We start from the raw sequence: 18,389 nt of genomic DNA on the forward strand, positions 1-18,389 counted from the left end.
ATTTTGTATTTATCCACTTGTGTACATTTCTTATCTCCCCCAGTGGAATGTAGCCTCTTTGAGGGGAGGGATTGTTTTGTCTTTATCTTTGGGTGTCAGATGTTGGGACTGGTGAGTAGCAGCCTCAGAGGATGTGAACCTCTGGTGTGGCAAGGTCTGGAGAACCTGTTTCTGGAGAAGCATCATAATGTATAACTGAAATGCTTTGGAGAGATTTGGATTTGTAACTTGTTTGTTAGCCTTATAATGAAAAGGAGTTTTTTTGAAAAGACAAGATTAACATTCATGAAATAATTAGATGACAACAATAGGAAATATTTATTTATATCATCTTTTGTGATGAGATGCATGCTAAACTGTGTGAGATAGTGTGTAAGCACTGTAGAAGTTGAGAGAAGTGAGAGAGTAAGGCTCATTCCTTTAAAAATCCTTTAGACTATTCTTTTTCAGACTTGAGGGAGTGGATTTTTCCCTTAACTTGTTTGCCTCAGTTTCCTCATTGGTAAAATGAGGATAATAATATTTACCAGGGTTTTTGTGAGTTTCAAATGAGATCATAATTGTAGCATACAGTGCCTGTAACATATAGGTGCTATATAAATATTAGCTTTTATTATTATTAATTGATGGGACAATCCACTATTGGGCTGGATCAAGTAGACTGCTATGGGAAGATATTACTGTGGGAGGATGTCCTTCCCCCATTAGATTGTGAGTCCCTTGAGGTCAGGGACTGTCTTTTCTTTTTGTGTCTCCACTGGCATATAAAAGATGCTCAATAAATATTTATTGACTGACAGGGTTGACGGACTTGGCTGCTATAAGCTCCAGCTACTGCCTAAACCTTTTTTTGAGAACGTTGATGGGTGTTCCAGTCTCACCAGTCAACTGGTGCCCTCCCCAGTTCCTCCTTCAACCCCTCAGAATACTTGCTTGTCTGTCATGCCAGAAAAGGATAGTCATAAAAGTAACCAAAGTATTGTCAGTTAGGTGGGGAGAAGCATCTCAAAGCAATTCTCTTCACTCCAAGCTAGTAAAGAGAACAAGCTGTTGTCTCCTTGAACCTTCTATGAATACGCTCATTTATGGTTAAATCTCTACTGAGACAGTCTTCCAGATCTTCAGCCAACCAGAAAACTTTTCATTATCATCTAGTACTAATCCTAAATCCTCATGGCAGAAAACTAAATTCCAAGAGTTGGATTGGCAGCAGAGACTATTTTGCATTTTCAGTATAATCCATCAGGAATGACAAATCTGAGCAGGCTTCAGGGAGTAGACCCTCATGGTCTAAGGGTCACCTAAGTGTAGAGCTGGAGGAAAGCTCCGATCCTTGCCAACATGTAGCCACTTTTAGAAGATAAAGGAAAACTGACCAAAAGTTTCCTAGTGGAAAGTGCTTTTGAACCAGAAAAGCAGAATTTATATCTATTTTTGAGTCTGAAACTTTTAGTCTTTTACAAGTTAGCGAATTGGGTCTCATTTTCTTCATTTGTAAAATGAAAATATATAGTGGATAGAAAGCTGGGCTGAGTCAGAAAATCGTGATTTCGAATCCCACATCTGACATTGGCTACGTGACACTGGGCCAATCACTTCATGTCCCTGAGCCTCACTTTCCTCATCTGTTAAATGGGGATAATACCTGTTTAACTCTTGAGATAATACAGGCAAAACACTACGAAAATTTTAAAGCAGTTGATGTCATTATTGATTGTTCCTTGCACTAATTACCTCCTTGTTATTGTGAGGAAAGTGCTTTGTAAACTGTAGGGTGCCATTGGAAAAGTGAATTATCAATAGCTAACTATTGAGAGGACTAATGGCTAACATTTAATAATACTTTAAGGTTTTCGAAGTCCTTTACATGTGCTATCTCATTTGATTCTTAGTGGTTAGGGAATTTGTGGCTTTCCATTACGATCTTAAAATAAAAAAAAAAAATGTTTTTTCAATGAACAACCTTTTACCTTGCCTTCCTCCCACCTCCTCGTGGCGTGGTGGTGGTGAAAAAAACAAAATCAAAACAAAACCCTCTTAACAAATATGTATAGTTAAGCAAAATAAATTCTCGCATTGGGCAGGTAAGGCTCTCCCTCTCCTCTTCCCCTTCTACATTTCTGCTTAACGGGCCCTTTAAGAAAGTAAGGGTCGCGAGGAGGAAAAAGGAAGCGGAAGCTCATACATGCCCTATAACCTTAACCTCATGGAGGACTTGTTCCGGCAAGAATAGTCTGCGGGTAGCAGTACGCCGGCGCGCTACGTAAGAAGAACGCGCTTGCGTCATGACGTAATCCTAGAGCGACGCTCTGTGATTGGATTTGCGTTTCCTCGGAAACTGCGACCTGTTTAGTATTAGGAGCCGGGCTGTATTGACCGGGAGGGGGCGTGGGCGGCTGCGGCGGCGGCAGCAGCATGGGAACCCCTGGGGGCCTGCACTCGGACTTCGACACGCTTCTCACGCGTTTCCAGGACACCGACAGCGTCCGATTCGAGGATTTCACCTCGCTGTGGAGGGACATGAAGTTTCATACCATCTTCTAGTGAGCGTTTCTCCTTCCAGCTCTTGCCCTTCGGCAGTTCCTCTCTCCAGTCTCCCCCCAGGCTCCCGTCCCCTCGCCTTTCCCTTCCCGTGCCTCAGTTTCCTTCTCTCCCCTCATCCCCCCAGCTGCCCCATCTCTCCTCACCAGCTTCCGCTGCTTCCCCTTCTCCAGTCTCGGTATCCTCTCCCCCTCCACGCTTTCCTCTTCTCTCTCCCAGCTTCCTCCTTCTCTCCTCCCGTTTTACACCTTCCCCCTTCCCCCATCCACATCCCCCCTCTTCCCCATCCCCCATCCCCTCCCTTCCACACCGGATTCCTTTCTCCGTCTTCTTTCCACTGTCTGTGTGTTCTCACGCGTCCCAGCAGGCAGAGCTCGGAAGCAGACCTTGGAGGTCTTCTAGGGCCATCCCTTCAGTTTACAAAGGGAGAAACTGAGGCCTGGCTTGCCCGCGATGGTACTGGTGGTGAATGACAGACATAGACTGGGAGCTCAGTTTCTAGTATATGGAAGAGTCAGGATCTGAACTCAGTTCTTCGGGCTCCTAAAGCTCCCTTTTAATGCCAGAATTGGATTGAATAAAGGATCTTGAGTTGCAGGGACCCAGTGGTGCTGCCACCCCATGCAAACCCTCCCATTGCCAAAACAAGGCCTCCTTCTTTCCCTCCTTCTCCTCACACATTCCCCTGCAGCTTCTTCTGTTCCTGAGAGATCCCCGGGGTCACCTTCCCCTCCATGCCAGTCCTTGGTTTGATCTGGACACATCACACACTCCTATCTTGCCCCTCTCCTTCCCCCTTCCCATTTTGTAATCCCACAGAAAGCATTGATTTAGCTCTAGTGGGGTGTTTCCAGGTGAGGTTCTGTCCATAATCTTCAGGCCTACCTTTTCTCTCTTACTTCCACCAGACTTCTGCCTTCCCCTCCATCTCTTTGGGTGCCTTTAGAAAGAAGGCTCTTACTAGTCTCTTCGCTGTCATGATTTTGCTATTGTGGTCCTTGCCTGTTATCTTCCTTCATCCCTTCTGCATTTCTGTTGTCTGGGGTGTTTGAGAAGCATACCATCTCTTGAGATCTTTTTCTCCCCTAACAGTATTTCAAATACCTTTTTATTATTTAATGTATATCTTTTTTTTCATTTGTGGTTAAGCCCAGATTTGAGGAAAGGGTTACCTTGCACAGCTTTGATTGGTTAGAGATGGCTGTCGCTCAACGAAAGTTCAGTTAATGTTGGAGTTCTTAATCTTTTGTGTTATGGACTGTTTTGGCAGCATAATGGAACCTGCAGACACTTTGTTTTTAAATACATAAAATACGTAGGATTATAGATAGAGGAACAGTTCATGGCCAAACAAGGGATAGACAGGATCCTTGAGGATACAGTTTTGATTGCATAAAACTGAAGTTTTTGCACAGATAAAGCCAGTGCAGCCAAAATTAGAATGAGAGCCATTGCCCAATTGATAAAATGCTCAAATGATATGGAAAGGTAGTTTCCTAAGGAAGGACTGTAAACTATCAATATCCACATGAAAAACTGTTTGAGGTTACTAATAGATGCAAATTAAAGGAACTCTGAGGTAGTACAGATTGGCAAAGTTAACAAAAAAGGGAATGACAAGTGTTGGAAGGACTGTGGAGCAGTGGTCACATTAATACATTTTTGGAGGAATTGGAATTTGGTTTGGCTATTCTGGAAACCAAATCAGAACTATCCCCCTAACATTATTAAACTACCTTGTGATCAGTGATATTACTCCTAGGCTCATCACCCCAGAGAGTTAAAAAGAAAGAGGGAAAAAGACCCATGTGTTAAAAAAAAATTATAGCTCTTTTGTAGTAGCAAAGACTAAGAGCAGGGGGTGTTCATCACTTGGAGAATAGTATATGAATATAATAGAATAAGCTGCAAAAAATGTCAGAGGATGGGAAGAAACATGAACTGATGCAGAGTAAAATGGGAAAAAATAACTTACACAGCAACACTGTAAGAAATAGAACTCTGAAAGTTGTAAGAATTCTGATAAATTCAGTGACTGGCCATGAGGATTGATGAGGAGGCATGCTATCCACCTTGTGACAGATGTGAGGGCAGCAAATTGTTTAATGAGAATTTTTTTTTTGACAAGGTCGCCGTGGGAATTAATTTTGCTTGCCTGTGCATATTTGTTACAAAAGTTTTTCACCCTTAATGAGTGAGAATGGGAGAGAATGAGTACGGTTTTTTGTTAATTGGGAAAAATTAGAGAAATAAAATATGTAACGTTACAAAAGAGACCAAAGGTTAGTGAAATAAAGATGTAATTTTTTTTCCCATCCAAGTCCATGGACATACATGGTCAAGTTTTAAATACCATGATTTAATGCCAAATATGTGCCAGACACGTAAGATACACAGACAAAAATGAAATGATCTCTGCCTTTGGGGGGTTTGCTTTCTTATCAGGATAAATGACGTAAAAAATAAGATAAGGTAACTTTGGGGAAGATACTGGCAGTTGGTGGTATCAGAAAAACCCTCATGTAGGAAGTAGCATTTGAGTTAAGTTGTGGGGAAAACAAAGGATTCTAGAAAGCAGAAGTGAGAAGGGGACAGATTCTAGAGATATGGATGCAGAAGATGTCATGTTTTATGTGAATAACAGTAAGAAGAACAAGTTGGATGTATTGTAAAGCCAGTAAAGGGACTTAAGACTGTGAGTAAGTAATGGTGGAAGTAATAATCTAAGTCTGAAACAAAGGGTTATTCTAGCAAAGTTGAGAAATAGAGAAGCAGTAAGAGACATAAGAAGAGAAAGAAAAGTAGAAGAATGGAGCAAAATGGTAGAGGTGTTAATTAGAAGCAGCAAAAGGGGTGAAAAGCAGTGAATTAATTATAAGTTCTTTATATCTCCTCTAATACTACAGTAGTGCTTTATATGTTTTTCTTTCCTTTCAGAAAGGACCAAATTTTTACTTGACTATAAGCCCTTTGCCCAGACAACTTGTAAAATACATGTATTCATCACTATGGATATCTTGTACAGAAAGATTGACAGAAATTTGGACTTGGGAGTTGAACAAACTGGATTGCCTTTGGAAAATAGAAAAGCTCCTTTAAGAACCCCAGGCTTCCCATGAAAACAAGGCTCATCTTTTTATAGCATTCTACTGGTATTGCTGTATGGTAACAAGACGTGGAGTTTAACAGTTTCTAAAGAGTTAAAAATAAATATTAAGAGTGCATGGGAGAGTGTGATGGGTGTCAGCAGGCTGCAGTATATAACCATTGAGAAACTTTGAAAAATAGGAGTAAAAAAAGGTCATCTAGGAATAGAAGAGGTCCTAGTCACATGGCAAGGGCAGAGGATGATGAGTTGACTCTAGAGTGCTGCACTAGTTGGTACCTTATCAGTGTCATGAGAAATGGAGGAAATACTCTAGCGTGTTGGGTGGTGAACTTAAAGAAGAAGGTAGGCAGGAATCACATACAAAGAGTAGGCACAGATGGACTTTGTGAGAGGGAGCTCTCAAATAAATGAGGTCATAGACCCAGATGAATATCTGAAAAGTTTCATTCCATTAAATCTTAGCAAAAAATGCGACGTGAAATGTGTCTTGTACTAGGATCTAATCTTTTTTTATTTCTTGTGTATAAAGAAATTTGGGACAATGACTTCAATTGAATTTTGTTTCTTGTGAATTATTAGCCTTCTCTATAGTTTTTTATCCTAGATTGTAGCTACTTTATTTATGGTCTTTGACCTGATAGTTTTCTCCACTGTCTCACCCCATTTTTAGTTTAAACTCTTTTGATTACTCTTTTAAGACTCCTGGCAAATAATGTTTTCTACCAAATATTGTTAGGTACACTGTATTGCTGGCCAAGAGCCCTTATTTGTGCATTTTAACCTGTCTTCCAGAAATCCAAATTCCTTTCTCAGACTCTTCCTAGTTCTCTGCCTTGCTCTTCTGAAGGCGTCATCTTTGATCAACAGCAGTGATGATAATACCACATTTCCCGTTACTGTCTTTAGTCTTTTACTAAGGACTTCATAATTCTTAGCTATGTTTTCTTAATGTTCTTTTGGCATATTGTTTATCCTCATGTGAATCCACAGAAACCTATTCTTTTTCTTCTTCTATTATAAAAAGGTAGCTATCCAATTCTTTTTAGCCATAATATGCTTTCTTATTTTCTAGTGGCAGAACGAGACATATGGAAAAGAACAAGTTTTCAAAGGAAGCTTTAGCTCTGGCTTGGAAATATTTTCTGCCTCCATACACCTTTCAGATCAGAGTTGGTGCTTTGTATCTTATGTATGGACTGTATAATACACAACTCTGTCAGCCAAAGCAAAAGGTAATATCTTATAATGTTCTCATAATCTGAAACAGTTTATAAACTATTATTAGTAGCAAAGTGTTTTGGTTAGAAAAGCCAATGTTTTAATTGCATTCATGTAGTGTATATTGAAATATATATTTAATGACATTTTTCTTTTCTTGCTTTTAGATTAGAGTATGCCTTAAGGATTGGGATGAAGTTATGAAATTCCAGCAGGATCTGACAAGTGCACAACATTATGATGCTTCTTACATTCTTAGGAAGCTGAGACTAGACAAGGCCTTCCATTTTACAGCAATGCCTAAACCTGTATGTTGACATAGTATAATTCAGTTCAAAAACATTTATTAACCCTTTGCTATGTCCTAAGCAGTGGGGGTGATAAAAAGTTCATATAATCCATAGTCCTTGCTCTTGTAGATCTTAAAATCTAGTAGAGAAGGGGAAGGGAGAAGGGAATAAACATTTATATATAGTACCTACTGTGTGCCAGGTGTTGTGCTAAGTGCTTTGCAAATGTTATCTCATTTTATCCTTACAACAACCCTGCTAACCCATGTTAAAGTTGGGGACACTGAGGAAGACAGGTTTAGTAACTTGCCTAAGGTCATGTGGCTAACAAGTATCTGAAGCTGAATTTCAACTTGGGTCTTCCTTATTCCAGGCCCAGCATTCCATCCATTGTGCAACCTTGCTCCTGAACTAGTAGGGACTTATGATAGCAGTACAGATAACTATAGCACATAGTATTACGTAAATGCATTAGAATTATCCACCATCAGTTACAAAGCATAGATTCTTCTTTGAAATCTTGAGGAGAGATGATTTTGTTCCTTTTTTTTCCTCCTTTTAATTCTTTTATTAACTATCAGTCATCTTGAGACTTCTTGCAGTTATTCCTTTCCCATTTATAGTGAAGGGCTTTCTTCTGGAGATTCCTTTTCTAATTTTTTTTTTTACCTCAGAGTGTTTCTTCATTTTTTCATGGTTATTGTTGTTTGTTTATTTGTTTAGTTTCTTTACTGTTTTTTGTCAGAGTTTCCTTAATGAGGGTTTCTTTCTTTTTGTTGTTCTTTTGCTTTACATTAGTGAATATCTTGTTTTGAATTTCTATAGGGGAACTGGAACTAGGAATGACAATTTATTCAGCAATCTTACTGGAACACAGAAATGTATTAGAGTTACAAATCAAAGTGTTTTTTGAAGTCTTAGGTGTGAAGTGGAGACAGGAGAGATATTAGGGAAGGCTTCTTGGAAAATGTGGTTTTTGAAGGATTGATAGGAATAGAACAGAGTGTAGAGAGCTAGGAGAGGAGTAGCAGAAAATAAGGCTGGAAAGGTAATAATGTTGCTGGATTTTGAAGGGCTTTGAATGCCACGTAAAGGATCTTGACTTCTACTAGCCAGGCAATAAAGAGCTGCTGAAGGTCTTTGAGCAGAGGAATAATCTGATCATGTTTATGAATTAAAAAAGGTTATTTTGACAGAAGTATAAAAGATGAATTGGAAGGGGGAGAGATTGGAGGTGAGAAAACCTATGAAGACTTTTGTAATGTTCCAGATAAGTGATTGTATTGACATTAGAGAAAAGGGGGCAAAGTTGAGAGATGTTTCTTTAATAGACTTCGTAGGACTAATTGGATAATAACAGGAAAGAGATAGGAAGGGTGAAAAAAATAACTCAATTTACAATTATGGAAGATTTATACATAGGACTAGTTTTCTGACAAGTAGAAATGAAGTCAGAAGGAAGAGCAGGTTTAGCCTGGAAGATGATGAACTCAGTTTCAGATTTGTTGAGTTTGAAGTGCTGGTGGTATATCTAGGTCAGGTAAACCTTTTTTTTTCTTTTTTAAAATTTGGTAATTATTTCAACTTAACTGGTTTGTTTTGTAATTCTACATATTTTATGCCTTTTAAAGCATTATTCAGAAGGATATTCTTGCTTCATCAGGTCACCAGATGGGTTTATGACACAAAAGAGGTTAGGAACCTTTGATAGAGATAGAGACATACTGTCATCAGGTGGAGATGTTAGAACTAGAGTTTAAAAAAAAAGTCAAGACTAGAAATATGTATGTGGGCATCATCTGCCTAGAAGGGATAATTGAATCTGTGGGAGTGAATAGGATCGCCCACAGAGAATGTAAGAGGAAAGAGGGCCAAGGAAAGAGCTTTGGGGAGTTCCTACAATGGAGAATTGAGAAGAACAAGGGAGAGAGAGTGGGTAGAGAGAAAAAAAATACCAGGGGATGTGGTATCTCTGAAGTTACCAAAGGAGAGAGTTGATGGGTATCAAGTTACTGCAGAGAGGGTAAGGACAAACAAACTTGGATCTGACAATGAGGAGGTCATTTGTGACATGATAAAGCCATAGAATGGAGGTGACAGAAGTGTTGTAAGGAGGTAAGAGAGTCTTTGCTGAGGAAGTAGAGACAATAGGTTTCCATGGCGTTTTCAAGAACTGAAGTGTAATAGTGAAAAGGAGAAGATAGATGGGATAGTAGTTAGATTGATTAGAATGATCAAGGTAAGTCTTCTAAACTTGAAGTGTTCATGTTTGTAGCAGATGGGAAGGAGGCAGTTTTGATGGAATGATTGAAGATGCATCAGAGGAGTTGATTCTAGAGTGGGTAGGAGAAAGTGCTGCCAAGGAAGGGACATACAGAATGGTTAACTTTACTAAGGTGGAGGGATAACTCTCATGTGACTTGAGGGAAGCAGGAGAGAAAAGGTGATGATGCTGGGAAAATTTAAGTAATGAAGGTACTGAGGAAGTTCACCTTGGGTAACCTCAGTTTTCTTAGTAATGTAGGACTAGTACCTCTTTTGTAAGAGTGGTGGGGAAAGAAAAGAGTTTTGGACAGTTGCCATAGAGAATGAGATAGGGAGTTAGTAGTGCTAGAGTAAAAAGATTGTTGAAGAGTAATAAGTATCTATGTGATGTTATAGTCCATGAAATTTTGATGTATGGAATGATAAATTTATTTTTTTCACAATAAGAAAGTATCTCTGTTGTCTACTAAGTATCACTAGATGCCTAGAATACTTAAAAAAGAAACAAACTAAATTATTATTACCAATATCATTGAATAACCTTAAAAAGTATGACTTGAAAAGCTATCTGATTAAAACCTAATTTTGTCTTTAAAATGAAGATACGCATATATTTGTAGTGTGTTCCTAGAGCCTGCATGTAAAAACAGATATACCAAGGTACAATCCTGATGATACATGTGCTTTTATCCTGAATCTTTGAGCATAGTTGTGTAGTAGAAATCATGGAATAAATTAAGAATGACATAAAGTAAAGGTCTTTTTAAGGCAAAGTTAATTGAGCAGAATAGCAAAATATGACTATTTGAAAGTGATTAAGCTGTATAACTATTTTGTTTCACTTCAAAATGGGCTTGTTGATTAATTACATTTTGGTTGTATTTTGGGTTTCTAGGAAGGCTTTAATGTAGCATCTTTTAGTATTTCTAAATTTGACTATGTTCTGGGTTGCTGAAGGTTATCTCAAAGGCGTAATGTGAAGACTGAAAGACTTAGGATTCATTGAATAATAAATCTACCCATATGTAGGACTATTTTTTATTTATTTTTATTTTCCAGTATAATATTTTTATTACTCTCTTTATATCAGTACCATAAATATGCACCTGTTTTTCTAAGCAGCCAACTGCATTAAATTTTTACCATTTTATGTAGCTTTCATACAGAATGAAGAAAAATAATCCACGAACTGAAGTTACAGAGGAATTTAAGGAACCAAATGACCGGGTAATGAAGCTTATCACTGCTGACACACTAGAGGTAATTTTATTTTTATTTTCTTAATGATTATCAGAGAATTTTACTAGGTGCTGCTGTTTTCCTAGATTAATTTAACTCATCCCAGTAAAGTAATATAAGTACTCTCAGTTTACTATAAATTTTGAAATATGATGCAGTTTAATGATAGGACCTTAGTTAAAATTTGAGAGCCCAAGATTAATGTTTAAATTTTTTCTTTGATTGTGTATTATAATCTGACTAAAATGGCAGTCAAGACTAGACACACACCCACACACCCACCCACACACCCACACATACCCCCCTCCAATTTCCTATATATCTTGGATATCATGTCTTTATCAGATTTCCTACAAATATTCCCATTAATTGCTTTTTTCTAATTGTATCAATTTTTTTGTATAGGATTGTTTCAATTTTATATAATCAAAATATTTATTTTATGTTTACTTTTATCCCTTTTTTAGTGGTATTACTGATCTTCATTGTTAGAGGGAATTTCCTCACCAGTATTTTTTTTTGACACTACTGAAACTCTTTATCCAAATCAAAAATTTTAAGGTTAATATTTGTATTAAACTTCTCAAATGCTTCTTAGTCTTATTGCTTTCCCTAGATTCTTCCCATTGTTCCTTCATACTACACTTTTCTCAGAGGGCTAAATACAACTAGGGGACCACTCCAGTCCTCTTTGTGATCTGTTCTTGCTCAAGTCACATGAAAGCCTGACTTTTCTATCTACTGTGACTCTCATGTTTGGACATAATGTCTGACAGATCTCCCCTCATTTCTGTACCTCATTCTGAGCATGCCTCTCTGATGACCTTGGACTTGGGATTCTGTCTCTTCAGTAGAATTAAGGGAAAGAGAGCAAGGTGTATTCTTAGCTCTAAATCTCTGAGCATGGTTAAAGAGGAGACATTTTGGCAAGCGATATGCACAGGACTGTTTTAGAAATAGACCAACTGCTTTAGGTTCCCACATTTAAAACGTGAGCCTTGGCTTGCCCAGTTTTGCTTTACCATGGTGATTTGATGTCTCAAATTAACCCCTTACAGCTGTTTTCTCACTTTCTGTTGACTCTTAGGCTCTTTCTCGTCTTTAGCCTTGAAATACTATTGGACTAAATGACCCAGAATTCCAGAGTAAAAATATAAGCTATTGAATTCCCTTTACAGTCAGCACCTATTTATGCTGGTTGGTCCCCAGGTGCGTGGGCTGTAGATGTAGTTGTCTGTTAATTGTTTATTGGCCCCTCTCATCCCCATCTCTAGTCTCTTAGTTTACGTATTTGCTTCTTTCTTTGATGTTTTAGGGTATCATTCAGCTGGACAGGTTTATCATTCAGACATGTCATGTTGTTAGAGGTCAAGGAACTGGATGGTTTTGAAACTCTGTATGCAACCTATGCTTTAAAAGTTCCATTATCCCATATGAGCTTAAAATGGGGATTTTTTCCCATAGTCTCCATCAGGGACCTTGTACTCTACCTGATGGCTAGTGTTAAAGTTAGAGTGCCCCTCACCCTGTGAAGGTATCTGATATGTCCCAGAATCTAGTTTAAAAATGGTGGTGGCTCCTGAACAACAGATGTTTTCCAAGGCATTGCCTAGTCAACTATATAACCACTGTTAGCTTGCCAGTCACATAGGCTGTCTAAACATGCTCCATTACATCGGTGAAGAGCTGCAACCTAACACTAGATGGAATTGTGTCAAGAAGGAAAACAGAAGGACATGATTGGTGACTTCAAAAATATTTTTAGATTGGGGAACAGCAAACATAACTGGTATCATGCATTTGGACCTTTTGGAGTTGCTTCCTCAACCTGTGCTACACTCTCAGCCCTCCATACAGAGTGACAGGAGCTGGGAGAGGACCTCCTTGGTAATACTGATGTTATTGTAACCCTCTGCTCTACTGGCCAGTTTTTTTCCCAAAGCAAAGCTAGTAGGAGCTCAGAAACCCATGATTCAGGTAGATTTTATGAAACTGAATCTGATTTTGCAGCTTTTCATCAGTTTTGTTTTTTGGTATGGGATCTGGGTAAGGTGATATAGATAGATGGACTGAACCTCAAAAGAGATTACCCAGTTATGGGGACAGAGTGAGAGAGTCTGAAAGTGGAAGCAGTGAACAAGGAAAAGGTTGACTCTTCCTCTACACCCCTTGTATAAGAGTACATGAAAAATGGAGCCATACTAGAGAGGTTGGCTAAGGATCACACACACACACACACACACACACACACACACACACACACACGTACACATGTATATATGCATATACACATATGTATATAACATACATGTTCACATGCATGCACACACATCTGTGTAAACCAGAAGTTGGAAAGAGACTTAAGATGAAGAAAAGACCATTAATGATAGAGCAGGGGCCAAGATACAGTGTATGGAAGGCTAGGCCTGTGAGAAATTGGAATCTCTCTGTCAAATTCCATGCCTCTGTGTCTAATTTTAATTCAGTTTCTGTTTTTAATTCTAATTCCATTTCTAATCCTAACATTGACCAAGAATATAGGAAGAAATAGGAATGAGGAAAGTATTATCTCAGTAGCTGGCAAATCTGTGCCATAGGAGGTGGTAGTTTTCCACCCATGTGAAAGGTTAATGGGGGGCCCAGCTCTCCAGGATTTTTTTGATGATTTAGCATGGTATCTCTGTAGAGGTTTGTTAATCAATCTCTGGCTTGTTACTGAAAATGTGGGGATCTGGGGATGAGTTAGTGGCATGTAGAGGTAGCAAAGTTCTGGTCAGGTATCTGGAGTGGTAAACGTCTGATGAATGAGATGAATGAGCTTAAACTTGACACCTGTGAAATCAAGTCCTTCTAAAATGCTAGGTGGCGAAGCAGTTCCAAAAGATAACACTGTCAGTGGAGGGTTTGCTCTCATATTCTAGATTAGGGCTTCTTAAACATTTTCCACTCATGACCCCTTTTTACGTTTAACCGAGGCTTCAGTGAGTTGCACATACTACTCAAAATACCTTGGATTCATTCATTTGAAGTAATTTTTGGTCATTACACGTTCAGAAAACTTTTACTGCTGCCAAATTTTTTGAGACCCCACAGAAGCACTGCTCTAGCTCACAAGTGAGTCTCTTTATTCTTTCTGATGTATGGCAGTCCCCTGTAGTGAAGACCTTTAACTACTACTCCTTAAAGCTCAAGATCTCTACTGGATGTCCTTTTGTCACTTTTTTGTGCGATGTTATCAATGATTCCTTTCCCCTCGTTGTTTTAATATGTTTCCCTTCCTGAGCAATCTTGTAAAACAAGGTTGTGTTAGCTTCATCATGGCCTTCTTTGGTATGTACTTGGTTTGGTCCAGCTTTCCTTTCTGTCTTCATCTTCTTTTGTTTTTTGCAATTTTATCATTCTCAAAACCCATGTTTGCATTTTTTTCTATCCCCTGATTTATCCAGAGAGATTTAAAGGATAGAGTTTTATTGCTTGAAATTTTTTGTTTTTTTGTAGAAAATAGAAATATCACTCCCATATTGTCAAAAATATACTGACATTTATTTTTTGTCTCCAGGAGATTATGAATATACACGATCATTACCAGGAAATGAAGCAAATAATTTCAGCTGATAAATCGCAGCCTGACAAAGCCCTCAGTTTGATAAAAGATGAGTTCTTAGTTAACATTAAGAACTTGGTTTTGGAACATAAACAGTGGCATGAAGACAAAAAGGTATGTGGTTGTTACCTCTTTAGTAACCAAAGTGAGTCTTAATTTTTCATAAATATTTGTTACCAATAACACAGATAATATATCCATTTATTACTGTGTCTGAATATATAGTACTCATAGCTTCTACAATATGAAGTTAGCAACATTTTTGTTCTTGTTTATGAAATAAAAATTTTTGAAGCTGTGTTTAAATTCACCTTAGTTATTAATATAATTTCACATGTTAATTCAGCTTCCCTTGCTTTAACTCCCCTTCTTATCAGGTACTAAGGCTTATTGATTCTTTCTTTGTAACATCTCTGAAGTACTCTTTTCCGAAACCCTACTTTCTGTCCTACATCATTTCTGTCCTAGAATACTAGAATATCCTCCTAATTAGTCTCCATGCTCTTCATTTCATTCCCCACACATTGATGAAATAATAATGCTCCCAGGTCTTGGTGCTGCCTACCTCCATACACTCGTAAACTGTTAGTGGTTACCCATTTTCTTTAGGATAAGATGAAAATTTCTCAGCCTGGCCTCATATTTACCCTTCTAGCCCTATTCTATTCTATGCTATTCCTCTTAATGTATTTTTTCCCCAAATTGCATTATTTATTGTTATATGAACTTGACACTCTGGTCTCTTGCCCCTTATACATTCTTACTGCCCTCTTATATGTACCTCAGGAAGTCCTTGTCTCTCTTCAAAAACATATTTCAGATTTTACCTTCTCTGTTTCTGTGAAGTCTTCCCTTAATTCTTCCTTCCTGCCTTCTATTTATTACCTTTTTCTTCCAAAATTAGAATGTATATATATATATATATATATATATATATATATATATATTTTTTTTTTGTTTTCAATCCTCACCCCTCAAATAGTTCATTGAAGGGAAGTATTCTTAAATTTTTGGCTTTGTGTCTCCAGCACTTAGCAAAATGCATTGAATACAATAGGTGCTTAATGAATGTGGTTGAATTGAACCCCATAATAATAAATTATATTTTCTTTTTTTTTTAGTTTTTTTTTTTATTTTTCAGTGTTCCATAATCACTACCATATAACTTAGATTTCTTTTTCCCTCCCCCCTACCTTTCTCCTCCCTCCCTGAGACAGCATACAATTAATAAATTATATTTTCTAGGAGCAAATTACTTACCAAGGCCTTACCCTAAGAGTTGCATTGACTGGCATTATGCCATCCCTAAATTTCTAGAAATTATATTTTTGAGATCCTTAGTCTACATTTTCTACTTGGTATTCACCTTAATGCTGCAAGAATTACTGAAGTTGAAGCACTGAATTATTGAAGCATCTACATCTAATATCAACTACAAATTCTTTACATTCTAATAGGTAACTTTAGGTGCTGTCTCTTTTCTGGTAATGCTTGTTTTGGAAAGTGGAATTTTCTAAAAAATTAAAAATAAAGTTTCATGTTATATGCAGTATGTATTTTGAGTACTAATATTGGACATTCATATTGAGAAATAAATGGCTTCTTTGTTTAGGTGGTTCACTAAGTTTGGTTCTCACCTTGATGAAGAACATTAGGCTTTGGAATTAAGTCAGAGACTGCCTGCTGGCTGGCTTCCTCTTGTTTTATCTGAAATTCTGGCATATTTTTAATATGTTATCTGTCTAAGACATCTTAGTTTTTGGGTTCAGGGTATAGATTGGTAGCTAATTAGAGATGGTGAGCAAAGCTAATGGTAGAAAGGAGGGTGCTACCCAGGGTCTTAGCATTTAGAGCTAGAAGTAGATCCTATAGATCATCTAACCTCAAATCCATATTTTACTGAGGAGAGAATGGACCCAGAAGACTTGTCCAGAGTCACATAGGTCAGAAGCATCAATTTTCTTTTCACTGTTCATTGCTGACTGAAGTAGCTTGAACTAACAACTTTGAGTCACTCCTTTAATTTCTCTAAAATCCTAGATAACAAGGATTTTAAAATGTTTTGTTTTTAATACTGTTCTGCCAAATCAGATTAGATGATCAGTCAGGCACATAGTTAGTCTTTATCCATATATGAACAAGGTATTTTTACTGAGTTATGAAAAATGAACAGATGTTCTGGCACTTGAGGAAACCAGAAGGAAAAAATGTATTATAATCTGATTTCTTTTATAGGATTAAGTTCTAGTTGCTTTCAAATAATACTTCATGTTGCTGTAAGTTAGAAATCATTGTGTGATAACTGAGTGAAGCTTAACTGTGAATTAATTTTAGATTGTGGAGAATCCTAGAAAAATATGATAGCTTTTAAAAATATGTTTAATCATTAGAAATAATTGCTTCTCATTCTAAAATTTATTATCTTTGTTCTGGTTACTTTGAATTTTGAAATGTTATTCTTTGTTGTCACAGAAGGTATCGGTAAAAGTTAAAAGTGAAGATGACCAAAGAGAAAAGGAAGGAAGTTCACAAGAATTGGAAGTAAGGAAAATATTTTTGAAAATTTCTCTTGGAATTTTCTCGTGGAACAAATAGATTAACTTTCAAGTCATTGTATTTATATGTTAAAGAAAGTGATCTTCTGTCAGTATTTAAATAATTACATCAGAAGTCCAAATTCAGGGTTACTAGCTGTTTTGTGATGAAGCATCTGGTTTCCTTGCTCTTTTCCTGATGCTTTGTAATTTAGTATAGGGAGTGGGAATGCTGACAGTTCATTGGAATGGGGAAGGGAGAGGGATGATAGGGTAGCGTCTGTGTATACGCAGTTTTTTTGTTTTTTTCAAATCTGGGACATGGGAAACATTCAAAATCATGGGGCTTGATACTGGAGTCAACAGTTGCCATTTATTAAGGACTTCTATACTCATTATACTAAAGCTCATTATACTAAAGCACAAAAGCAGTCCCTATCCTCAAGGAGCTCATAGCATTAACTCTGTTCATGTAAGATAAACAGAATAGATAGGTAATGAGGAGAGGGGGAGCACTGACAGTTGGGTAGGCTGGAAGAGACCTCTTACAGAAAGTGGGATTTGATCTGAATCTTAAAAGAATCCATGGAAACTAAGAAATAGAAGTGAGGAGAGATGGCATTCCAGGCCTATGAGATGGCCAGTGCAAAGGCACAGATAGGAGATGGAGTAACATGCTTGAGAAACGGCAATAAGTTAGTGTAACTTGGTCATAGAGTGCAAAGAGCAGAATAAAGGGTAAGAAGATCAAAATGTAAGGTAGAACCATGTTATGAAGACTCTTAAGTGCCAGAGGACTTCATTAGGGAGCCACTGGAGTTTGAGTAGAAGGGCGACATGGTCAGACCTATACTTTAGAAAATCACCTTGGAGATTGAGTAGAGGATACAGTAGAGTGCAGAGAAAATTAAGAAAGGTACTTAAGGGCCTAAATAGGATGGTGATTGTGTTAGTAGTGTAGAGGAGATATAGTCAGGAAATATTAAGATAGAAAAGATAGAAATGATAGAATTTGAATATAGAGGGTGTATGGGAGACCAATTAGAAATATTAAGATAGGAAAGATAGAAATGACAGATTTGGACATGGAGGGTGTGTGAGAGAGAATTTGACTGTTAAAATATTATTAATGATTTTGGATAGATGAAATCAGAAACCAGACTGCAGAGGGTTTAGAAGAGAGTGAGGAGAAAGAGGCATCCAGTGCAGACAACTTTCTTAAGGACAGTAGCCTTTAGAAGAGGGGGAAAGTTAACAGGAAAATAGCTAATTGGGGAAGCTTGGATCAAGTGGAAGTTTTAAAAGATGGAGGAGACATGGGCATGTTTGATGTAGGCAACAGAAGAGGAACCAGAGGGTGGAGAGAGATTGAAAAATAAGAGTGACAGTGGGAATGATGTTGGGGACAATTTGTTTGACTTTATGATAGGTGATGGGCTTAAGGGGGCATGTAAAGGGCTGGCCTTGGTAAAGAGAAGGGCCATCTTTTCATCTGATATAGAAGTTAAGGAGCAGATAGTAGAGAAAGATGTCTGAATGATGTGAGATGTGGAAGATGGTGGATGGCTTCAGTGTTTTTGATGAAAGTA

At 37.7% G+C, this 18,389-nt stretch overlaps 1 protein-coding gene across 8 annotated transcripts in view; it reads left to right on the top strand.

Annotated features, from left to right (window-relative positions):
• SNAPC1 (small nuclear RNA activating complex polypeptide 1) overlaps positions 1–18,389 on the top strand; it is a 50,314-nt gene that overhangs the window by 15,120 nt on the left and 16,805 nt on the right. For 4 of the 8 annotated variants that reach the window (XM_072629409.1, XM_072629406.1, XM_072629402.1 and 1 more), the window contains exons 2-6: positions 6,723–6,882; positions 7,036–7,176; positions 10,579–10,683; positions 14,222–14,380; positions 16,739–16,807. In XM_072629409.1, coding sequence (XP_072485510.1) covers positions 6,723–6,882; positions 7,036–7,176; positions 10,579–10,683; positions 14,222–14,380; positions 16,739–16,807 — 634 coding nt within the window. Of the gene's footprint in view, positions 1–2,274; positions 2,544–6,722; positions 6,883–7,035; positions 7,177–10,578; positions 10,684–14,221; positions 14,381–16,738; positions 16,808–18,389 lie in introns of those variants that run through there. The other 4 variants (XM_072629408.1, XM_072629404.1, XM_072629403.1 and 1 more) reach the window with 2 other exon arrangements.

The sequence above is a fragment of the Notamacropus eugenii genome, chromosome 1, assembly GCF_028372415.1.
Source record: "Notamacropus eugenii isolate mMacEug1 chromosome 1, mMacEug1.pri_v2, whole genome shotgun sequence".
In the NCBI taxonomy this organism is placed as follows: domain Eukaryota; kingdom Metazoa; phylum Chordata; class Mammalia; order Diprotodontia; family Macropodidae; genus Notamacropus; species Notamacropus eugenii.